The 11,307-nt window shown below is 34.1% G+C and overlaps 1 protein-coding gene across 1 annotated transcript; it reads left to right on the top strand.

Moving 5' to 3' along the window:
* The first annotated feature begins 1,833 nt into the window (after positions 1-1,833).
* LOC106053602 (uncharacterized) lies at positions 1,834-10,660 on the top strand. Its single transcript, XM_056008687.1, has 5 exons — positions 1,834-2,080; positions 5,394-5,496; positions 5,661-5,794; positions 6,304-6,407; positions 10,561-10,660. Exons 1-5 carry the CDS (start codon positions 1,934-1,936, stop codon positions 10,589-10,591), a joined length of 519 nt encoding a protein of 172 aa, XP_055864662.1. The 5' UTR covers positions 1,834-1,933; the 3' UTR covers positions 10,592-10,660.
* The last annotated feature ends 647 nt before the right edge of the window (positions 10,661-11,307 follow it).

Consider the following 11,307-nt stretch of genomic DNA (forward strand, 5'->3'; position numbering starts at 1 on the left):
AGTGGTAACTACTTACTCGACTTAGATCAGCTCACTCACTCACTCACTCATTCACTCACTAACTTACTCACTCTGTATGGTGCACATTTTTTCTTCCACTTTTCTTTCTTGGATTAAGTTGAAATTTTGCAAAATTATTTATTGCTCCTAGCAACGCATGAATCAATTGAAAAAAAAAAAATAACCAAACCAATGAGTTAATTAGTGGTTATGAGTTAATTTTTGTATATTGAAAAACAAATGAATCCTACAGTAATGGTGTATATAGCTGTAATATGGTTCTCTATCTCTTCTATACAAATTACGCAATCCATAAAGGCTGTCACGCAATACGTTTTTTTTTCATTGTTTTATCAATATTGTTGTAACTCTCTAAGGCAGGCACTCAACGAAAGACAGGTTGACAAGAGTAAATGATGTATTTATTTAGTATAACTAGTATAAGCATCAACAAATAGTAATAGTTACTAGTTAGACTTGGACGTCTGCTATAAAGTCACAGGGAGTAATATGTCTTAAGTTCTAAGAGTCCTACTTCATACCAGAACACAGAACAGACCGCCGACACACTTCCCAGTGTCGCTCCAGGTCTCCCACACTGTTTCCTAGTATCACACAGGACAGCACTCAGCACCAGACTGTTCAAACTCCCATGACTTTTAGCCGGCTCACAACAGTCCTTCTTCCTGTCTCAATATGTCTTTCACTAGTCGTGTTCAGTAGTGCTCAGATGCGCACCATTAGTGTAGCGCGGGAGCGGGGTTACAACAATATTATCACGTGGCTAAATGTTGTTTGTTTACGATTGGTCCATTGAAAGAGAATATTTTTATAGCACTTTCTGTAAAATTTATTTTTGTGTAAATAAGCAATTCACAATGAATACGCTCTATTTTAAAGAGAAAAAAAAACATACGTTTTTGCTGTTGAATTTCATTGTCGTTTGGGTTAGGGTAGCAATAGGTAGCAGTCGTTAGTTTTCTTTCTTAACTACTGATCTTAATGCTCAATTTAGAGCTAGTGGAACTCTGAACCACAAACCCCCCATCAAAAGTTACTATTAATGTTGAACATAAACCTTCAGCTTATATGCTTGCGAGAATTCGGCGTTGAATGCATAGCTAGAGAGGAGCATCCAAGCAAAGGATATGAGAATCTACAGATGGATTTTAGGTATCACATCTAAAAGCCGCATCACAAACCAATAGATTAGAGACGATTGGACCCCACGATGACCTGCTATCTGTCGTTAAAAGGGCAAGCTCAAAATCTATGTCCAAATTACAACGTCTTCGGGGCTCGCAGAGACCTTCCTTCAGAGAACATTAACAGGGAAAAGAAGAAGAGGCAGACAGAGCTAGTCCAAAACAAAGCGATGGGAAGACAACGTAAAATAATGGACGGGCCTGCCATTGAAAGAGGTTCTATCTAAAGCAAAAGACAGGGACAATGAAGAAATATGGTTGACCCAACTTTTCAACAGACTAAGGGATAATTAAACGTAAAGGTATCAAAATCAACCTTTAGCTTGATATCTAAGTTCTGCCACATTAGCTTCGTTAGTGCTAACCTCTATGTATTCAACATCATTTTCATACAACAAGACAGACGATATACTTCTGGGTTTTTCCTTCATCATTGGATTCGATCGGATTTCTTTGCACCTGTTGCCCATAACGCAAAAATTTTTTTTTTCCTGATAAAATTCACGACCATTTAATTAAACATAAAGTTATTTGCGATATAATATAATTTGTATTGAGAGTGTTTTTTTTAATGCATCAAAGAATGACACAGGAAGAGAAGGGAAAGAAACTATAAATAACGCTCAGCATATTAGCATTTTCAGCACGTTTCTAAACCTGTTCACGGAACATCCAAAGAGTTACCTCTCTTATCCAACCTTCTTTGCTATCGCTAAACATCTGTGACAATGCAGCTCGCCCTGGTGATGACTCTTTGCTTCGGACTGGTCGTCTCGGACACAGAAATCATTGCGATATCCGAAGGTGATGATGTCTCTCTAGCTTTCCTAAAGGCTCATAATGCTGCACGTGCTAACGTCAATGTACCAGACTTGGTAAGTAGTTGTCATCATAGACTTAATCTTTGTGATAGTGTTAAGTCCTGTTTGTTTATCATACATTTTTTGTTCTTCATATTCCATCTTGAAGGTTGTTTTTTAATAGATGAAATAAATTTTATGTTTTTTTTTTTAAATCAGTCAATTATTTCATTTTTTTTAAAGATGCAACGCAACTAAATATTTTTTTTTAATTGTAAGTAATACTTTTTTTTCAACTATCTGATCTATTTGTGAGGTCGTAGACAACAGAGTATTGTCAATCTCGATGTTTTCATTTTTGCTTCCATCATTCCCCCCATTTTTCTCTCTCCTCAATCTTTACGCACCTCTGTTTACTCTTTCTCGCCCCTATCAGGGGCGGACAGGGTGTCAAAATCGGCCCTGCATTTCTATACAATCCGGCTCATAAATTGTATATCATTTGATGGGCATTCAATTTTATGCCTACCTTGTCCTCAAAGTCATTCTGTTAAGTTTGATAATGTATCGATAGCTGAACACATGCATACCGCGAACTCTATATATCTTTTTAACGAAATAAAGGCTTAATATGTTGCTTTTTAATCGCTAAATATGCAGGCTTTACAAAGATGAAGCCTACGAGTAGCACTGTCTACGGATGTAGGATGTTACATTTTGTCGGACAATGTGTTAGATCAAATTAGTATTATACTGTAAAAGATTGTTTATTAAACAGAACGCTCAAAGGGCCCCTTTTATAAGAGAATATTATAAAACCTTAAACAATAAATAAGTGCTACAGTGGCATCCATGCAGCCCTTTCCTTAGCCCTACCGGCCCACCGGGCATTTGCCCAAATGCCTATATAGCCAGTCCGCCCCTGGCCTCTATGATCAACTCTTTCTTGCCTTTATATTTCTCTAATATCAATCTTTATGCATCATTGGCTTATCGATCACTAGGCCGATAGACTGCAGGTGAAACATTGTAGTTTGTGTTTTAATAAGCACCTAAGTCACATGTTACCCAGTCAGATTGACTAGCTTTAGGGTATATTATTGGAATGCTTTAAGTCTAGCATTTTTCGGTACAACTGAATACTTTTTTCGATCTGAAATAATAGCCACTAGAGGCTTTTATTTTACCTATCTTTACTTTTTATTTTGGTGGGAAGATATTCTTGAAGGCCAGAGATACACAACTATTGAAATGTGGTGACTAATTAAACATTTTCTTTAACAAAAACATAACACGTTAGCGCAAAGTGTTATTAAAAAAAAAACTCTTTTAGAAAAAAAAGCCCAGTGATTTAGAAGAAAAAAATATGAAAAAACAATAAAAAAAATGTCAGGCGAGAAATCACAAGATGCCGGACTCACTATTTAAGAAGAGAAAAAGATGTTCATTCTTATATGATTTGATCTTTTTTAACGCTGAGATTTAACTCCTACTGGAAGCAATCATTAATTACGTAGACACTTTTGAAGCAATCTAACCAAACATTCTTCAGTTCAATAACCAACCAAGTAGGCCTATTGTAGATGTCAGTTTCAAAATATTGGCGTATATGATGATTTTCCAAAAGGCGACATTCAAACAAAAATACCATGTCTGATAATAAAATCTAAAGGCAGTAAAAAGTTATTTTTGAAGAAAATAAAAAATCGACAGTGCATAATTCATATGCTGGTAAGACCTTAACGAATATCTCTAAATCAATTAACAAAACCTTCAACCGTTTCTACCATCTGCATATATTTGGAGTCATGTAAAAAAGGATTTTAAATTAAAATTTAAAAACTTTTTGATACAAAGGAATAGATGACACTTTCACAACGAGCAATTGTATTAAAAATGAGATAGTTAGAGAAATGTGAAAGCCAGAAAAAAATAGTGTAATTTACTTCTGGTTGCATTGTTGCTTAATTGAACTATAGATTAATGGCAATGTCTGTTTGGGACCCCTCAGCTCAACAATACATTAGGAAAGTGGAACAGACACAAAAAGAGCATAACAAACGAACATTCACATTTGACTAGAGTAACACCTTTAGTAAAATCACTAAATTTAGAAAGCCTGGAATGGGTTGCCTAAGCCAGCCAGGAAAAGCAATGTCATGGCAGAATTTAAGTCATTGGTTAACATGCATGACTAGATGCATGACGCGTAGGACGTAATCATTTTCTTTTTTTTTTAAGCAACGTCTGTATTGTATTAGATACGATAAGATTAAGGATGAGTGCAGAGTTTCACATGACTACACCAACCCTATGAACTATAGATGAATTGAGTTTTTAATTGAATTTTAAAATTTAATAGGCACTTATTTTAAATTTGTTTAACAATCAAATAACGTAAGTAATTATACACTAAATGCTTTACAGATCAACAATCAAATAACGTAAGTAATTATAAATTAAATGCTTTACAGATCAACAATCAAATAACGTAAGTAAATTTAAACTAAATGCTTTACAGATCAACAAACGGGAAAAAAAAACAGGATTTTGTTATAGGGAAGTTTCGGGGGGGGGGTGACACCCTGAGCTGACCGCACCGGGTGACACCCACCCTAGTGACGCCACTGTGTCACAGATAGATTCACACAATTCTTCCAGATATTAAATGAATTATTTATGCAATCTTTGTCTGTAGTAACACTTCCCACAACTTCCTTCAGTTATTACAATCCTATCATCTCTGCTCAAGGTGTACAATGTCCCTAGCTCTAGGTTGGAGTAATCAGTAAAATGTAGGCTATAGAAATGGTGGTCTGCACTGTAAGTTTTTAAAAATCATGATAAACGTTTCTGTTCATCGATCATGCAGATCATCGTGTCCAATTATTATGTAGCCCTAAATGATCATGGCACATGATCAGAGTACAATTTTACACGCGCGTTCCAATTGAGTGAATTGTTGTGTTTTCAATGCATGTACCCACGCAGTATATGTACGGCTATTTTAAAATTGAAAATACAAACTGCATCAGGTAGATATTTGTTCATAATTGATCCTTCTTATTACAAAGTGAATTGAATTAAAACTAGTTAAATGTAAATGTATTTTATGCATGTCAAAAAAAAAGTTTTAAATTATATTTAATATTGTTGTAGTGTTGGCAGATTGTGTTTTTATTGACCTTGTTTCCTTTGGTTTAAAGAACCTCATCACTCAAAAAAAAAAAAAAAAATCCACTCATCAGCTCCTTTGAGAGCATGGGGAAATTTTAACGAGAAACTGAACAATGTCAAGGACACTAAATTGAACGTCATTGTTGCCAACTAACTAAAAAGAATTGCACTAATTAATTCAAGAATCTATAACTCTTCTTTCTTTATGTAGAAATGGAGTAGCAAGCTGAGTGCATACGCCGAGAACTATGCCAAGAACTGCGTTTATGGTCACAGTGATGGACCTTACGGTGAAAACCTGTACGCAGGATATCGTAAGTACAAATTATACTATCTCATTACATGTGCGTCTCTGTGCTATTTGACGTCTCGGGAGACAATACTTGGAGTTCTACTTTTGTATGCGTTTTAATACAAGGATTTTTTAAAATTATTATTATCTCTATTATATATTATTTGTTTCAATGTTGTCTGACAGCCAAACAAAGTGACAACGTAACACTCGCCACCAACGCCGTGAATTCCTGGGTGAAAGAGATAAAATATGTGGACCTGCCCACCTGGAACTGCTTTACACGTCACGACAAAACGACGTGTGGACACTACTCCCAGGTGATTACTCTGTGCAATTCATATTTAGTAATCTCACACATACCATTATTCTTTACAAAATTAAAACAAGTTTTTTGATGGTTTAAAACAGGTAGTCAAAATACTTAACTTTTTACGCCTGTGTAGGCTATTAAAAGGCTTATGTAAACAACCCCCCACACACCAATTGGCGTATATAGCCATCATATCTTAACATTAGGGGCGTTTAACTCCCCACCCTACCCGGCTACTCCCATGAGCTGTCATAAAATATTTCAACATTGACCTGTTTTCCTACTAGTTATTGAGAACCATAAATAAAGTAAATCGACAGCAGCCTAAGTAAAACTAAAGCAAACTATAGTCAATATTTCGGAGGGGGGGGGTGACGATCTTAGTAACCCCATGGCTACGCCTCTTCCCCAAGTAAATAAAAAATTTCATTAAAAACTAAGTTAATTAAATATGTGAAATCTAATGACATGAATTGACGGAAAGTAAACTGGTAGATGTGTCACTCTGTGAAATAGGTTGTGTGGAAAGACACCCAAAAGGTTGGCTGCGCCATCATTCACTGTAAGACAGAAACAATGAATATCCTCAACAACTACGTCATTTGTGAGTACCAGCCCAGGTCAGTAGGTCTTTTTATCAGTAGGTCATTTTGTCAGTAGGTCTTTTTATAAGTAGGTCATTTTGTCAGTAGGTCTTTTTATCAGTAGGTCATTTTGTCAGTAGGTCTTTTTATCAGTAGGTCATTTTGTCAGTAGGTCTTTTTATCAGTAGGTCATTTTGTCAGTAGGTCTTTATGTCAGTGGGTCTTTTTGCCAGTAGGTCTTTTTTGCCAGTAGTCTTTTTGTCAGTAGGTCTTTATGTTAGTAGGTCTTTATGTCAGTGGGTCTTTTTGCCAGTAGGTCTTTTTTGCCAGTAGTCTTTTTGTCAGTAGGTCTTTATGTCAGTAGGTCTTTATGTCAGTTGGTCTTTATGTCAGTAGGTCTTTATGTCAGTTGGTCTTTTTGTCAGTAGGTCTTTTTTGCCAGTAGTCTTTTTGTCAGTAGTCTTTTTGTCAGTAGTCTTTTTGTCAGTGGGTCATTTTGTCAGTGGGTCTTTTTGTCAGTAGGTTTTTTTGTCAATAGGTCTTTTTTGTCAGTAGGTCATTTTGTCAGTGGGTCTTTTTGTCAGTAGGTCATTTTGTCAGTAGGTCATTTTGTCAGTGGGTCATTTTGTCAATGGGTCATTTTGTCAGTGGGTCTTTTAGTCAGTGGGTCTTTTTATCAGTAGGTCATTTTGTCAGTGGGTCTTTTTATCAGTAGGTCATTTTGTCAGTAGGTCATTTTGTCAGTGGGTCTTTTTTTGCCAGTAGTCTTTTTCTTAGTATTTTTATTTTAAATACTAACTTGAAAGTTAATATATGCAATACATTTGTCTCGTGTATATCTGAGGGAATTCTCCGCCATCTTCACTTACTAAGTGCAGTGGAAAAAAAAAACATTCCAAAAGCGAAGTCTAGTTTTGGGGTCGTTTTTTTCACACTCCCAGAGCGAGATCGCTATTCACTGCCTCCTAATCTCTCCAACGTCACTGTATCTAATGCTGCCCCCCCCCCATGGGTTGTTTACAGGGTTTGATTTGATTACACCACTTTTGGTTTGAGTGGTAAAGCGTTTGGCTTCCAGACTGAGGGGGGAGGGTTCAAATCTCCGTGACAGCCATACACTGACGACAAGTAAACATTTACGCTGGGGAAGGGGGAGAGACGTCTTAGGTAAAAGTTCGAGAAACACTGGCTTAAAGTACCGATTGTTATGTGCGTTCTTCGCAAAACCTGCTATTGGAAGTAACGTAACGACATTATCCTGTACTTTTTTTTTTTGTTGTAATGTGTTTTATCTTGTTTGGACTAGCCAACTTTACCAATCTCTTTTTTAGCGGCCCCCGTAAGGGGAAAAAGCCGCTATTAGGTTTGTGCAAAATGTCCGTCTGTCCGTCTGTCTGTCTGTACGTCTGTCCGTCTGTCACACTCAGATCTCGAAAACTAGAAGAGATATGAAAAATATTATTTCATCATTAAATGCGGCTTGAAAAGTTTAGGTGCAACGGCTACTTTTGGTTTTCTAAAAGCAAACCGTTTAATTTATAAAATTAATTATGCAAGCGATTTTTTCATAAAAATACACCAATTCTAAAACAATTACGTAAAAGTAAGGGAGGCAATGTTACAATATGCTAACAAAGATTGACGATTTTTGTGTAATTTCAGTATCACTAAGTCAAATATATTTTGAAAATGTACAGGAAATGTTTACAACAAATATAAATAATAGTTAAAGATGTTTTTTCTGGTCAACTAGCTGCTAAAATTAAAAGAAAACATTTCTGTTTGTTTATAAAGGCTAATAATGCACTTTGTATGTAAATATCACGCACATTTTTTAAAATGGACTTTTTATGCAGCGATTTTCGTGCAGTAGCGTAGCGTCGCTACATGACCAGGTGCTAAACCAATTCCTTAAACTTTTTTAAAAAATCAGATTTTATTTATTTTTTGTTTAGTGCCCCATCCGAATAAAAGAAGATTATTTTTGTGCGTTTTGTCTGTTGGTCGGTCTGTCCGTCACGATTAGATTAAAAAAACTAGAACTCTAAAAGCTATTGAAAATCTGATTTACCCTTTAATGTTCCTCCCGTAACATCTCAATAGTTTTAAGTATCTAAAATTGATTATTCCGGATTTTTTGTGTGCAAAACTAATCAACGCTAACAAATGTTTGTTTGCTCTTCTAACTTATATTACATTCAATTTCCATGCTTAAACGTTGCAAAAAACACATTATCAATAATATGATGTTCCGTTTTTTTATGGAAATAGCATATTAATGCTAAATCAAAATCTCTATACTGACTTATATTTCATTAAGTGTAAAAATGTTCCGGATATTGTTTTATAAAACATGAATTATGCCTATTGATTGTTTGAAATCGCATAATTTACTAATATTACACTTATAATATTTGACAATGCGTCACTATAATTTGGTTATCAATATCAAATTGTTCCGTATTTTCATCTTTAAACAAATTTTTTAAAATATCGACAATAGGTTGTTCAGGGCTTTAAAAAAAAGTAATTTACTAGAATTGATTACTGAAAATTACTTTTTAGACATTTAATTTGCTTGCTGAAACATAACATAGAAGTTTTGTAATTGATAAAGAATGTTCCGATTTTGTTTCTTACAAATCGTCACCAGAAATTTCCGAATTTATTTAAAAATCTACTAACGCCAAATAATTGTTTGAACTCACTCTTCTAATTAATAAACAAATAATCTTCTCATTTACGAAATAATGTTTTTACGGATTTTTATGAAAAATATTTTAACTCATTTCTCTCTTACAGTGCATCTAACTGTCTAACTAAAACATTAAAAAATCTAATTATCGTTAATATTATGTTCCGATTTTTAAGGAAAACAGAATCCAAACACCAAAGTAAGGTATGAAAATCTCTCCACATGGCTGTAGTACATTTAATTTTTATACGAGACCATCCAAAAAATTTAATTAACGGTATTACATTTATCTGAAATTCTCTTTTTCTTTTACTATTTATACAAACATCCGGAACAATCTATTATATAAACTTTTCAATTGTGTTCATACCTAAAAATTATTGCGATGTTTTGAAACGTAAAATAAAGGTTAATCAATTATTAATAATAACTTTTAGTTGTTGTTTTTTTTTTTATATCAAGATGACGGACAGACCGACTGACAGACAAAACGCAAAACAATGCAGCTTTGATCCTCTTTAAATAAATTCTATTAGAACTCAGTGCATCAATGTCTATGAACCCACGTTAAATATCTCGTGTAAATAAAGACATTTTTTTATGGTACCGGTACTAGCCTATTGTGAGGTAATGGAATTTTTTTCTTTGACGTCATATGAATGGACTCTTTAAATGTAATGCTAAAAGAACGCACTCGGTGTACCAATGTCTATTAACCCTCGAAAAATTGTTCGAATTGATGAAAACATATTTTAGTCTAACTAAGCCGTGTGACGTAGTGTTTTCTTTTCCTTTGACGTCATATAGAATGAATTCTTTAAATGAAATGCTAAAAAAACGCACTCGGTGCACCAATGTCTATGAACACTCGATAAATGGCTCGTATTGATGAAGGCGATTTTTAGTCTAGCTAGGCCGTGTGACATAGTGTTTTTTTCCCTCTGACGTTATATGGAATTAATTCTTCAAATGAAATGCTAAAAGAACTCGGTACAGTAATGTTTATTAAGCCTCGTTATGTGACTCGCGTTTAATAAAGGAATGATATCTTGATTTAGATCTAATCTAGATTTTTTAAACTAGATCTAGATTTTTATTACAGTATATCTAGATCTGGATTTATATTCTAATTAAAATTATTTTAGAGTTTAGACTAAAATAGACTAGATTAAGATGTAGAATTTCAATTTCTAAACTTAAAGTGTAAAAAAAAGTGTAGATTTTCATTTCCAAACGTTTTGATCAATATTGCAATTTTTTAATATACTAAAACTAATCTACTATTTTTTATTTAATTTAAATTTATGGCAAATGAATCTTTGAAACATTATTACTTTTGACCATCAAAATTAAATAACCTCTTGAATATTATTTGCGAATATGCAGATCTGACAGGGATCCGACTTCGACGGGGGCCGCCTCTGAGTTTGTGAAACACAAACTCTCTTTGTAATCTTGTTTTTTATTAATGTCATTACAATCAATGTGTTTCAGAGGCAACTATATAGGCGAAACACCTTACTGATCGATTCCTCATGATACAACTTGATGATCAATAACATAGGTTAAATTAAATAAATAAATCAGCATCCCGATCAAAAATATGTCTTATATCATGTTATATGTATATATATTTATTATTTGTTTTGTGACAAATATTACAAAATATAGACCTACTTTGATTCTTCTGCAAGTAGGAATACTTAGTCAATTCTTAAACATTTTGACAGGTTCATGCAGGCCTGCATTTTTTTCAATTTCTTTTTTAAATAGAGAAAAAAAGAACTTAAGTTTAGCCAGATGTTTTTACCGGTTGTTGACTTGTAACACCAAACTGCTGGTAAACAACTAAACAGTTGTAGGCGTGGTATACCTTAACTAATAATACTTCAAATAAGTTGAATAACTTCCTTTTGTGAACAAACTAAATAGAACGTCATTTATAATATACACAAAATCAAGTTATATCAGATCAAATAAATGTGGTGGACTTAAGTAATAATATTTGTTAACAAAATCTAACTCACTACAACAACACAACCTTTCAGTCTCATGTTCTGGAATCGTCTGTCCTAAGACCAACTGACGACAATGCAACCTATGTTGCATCATTCACAACCAATCGCTAACCTCCTCCCACCGTCACCATAGAAACACACACACACACTCCATAGCACAGAAGTAACAACGTTTGAGGATTATTTAAACTAAAAACTACATCTGAAGAGATTATTAATAAGC

This window comes from Biomphalaria glabrata, chromosome 13 (assembly GCF_947242115.1).
Source record: "Biomphalaria glabrata chromosome 13, xgBioGlab47.1, whole genome shotgun sequence".
NCBI classification, from domain to species: Eukaryota; Metazoa; Mollusca; class Gastropoda; family Planorbidae; genus Biomphalaria; species Biomphalaria glabrata.

Coding starts and splice junctions, on each gene's coding strand:
- LOC106053602 (XM_056008687.1), top strand. CDS start 1,934: ATGCAGCTCGCCCTGGTGATGACTCTTTGCTTCGGACTGGTCGTCTCG. Junction 5,497..5,660: donor AAACCTGTACGCAGGATATC/GTAAGTACAAAT, acceptor GTTGTCTGACAG/CCAAACAAAGTGACAACGTA. Junction 5,795..6,303: donor CGTGTGGACACTACTCCCAG/GTGATTACTCTG, acceptor TCTGTGAAATAG/GTTGTGTGGAAAGACACCCA.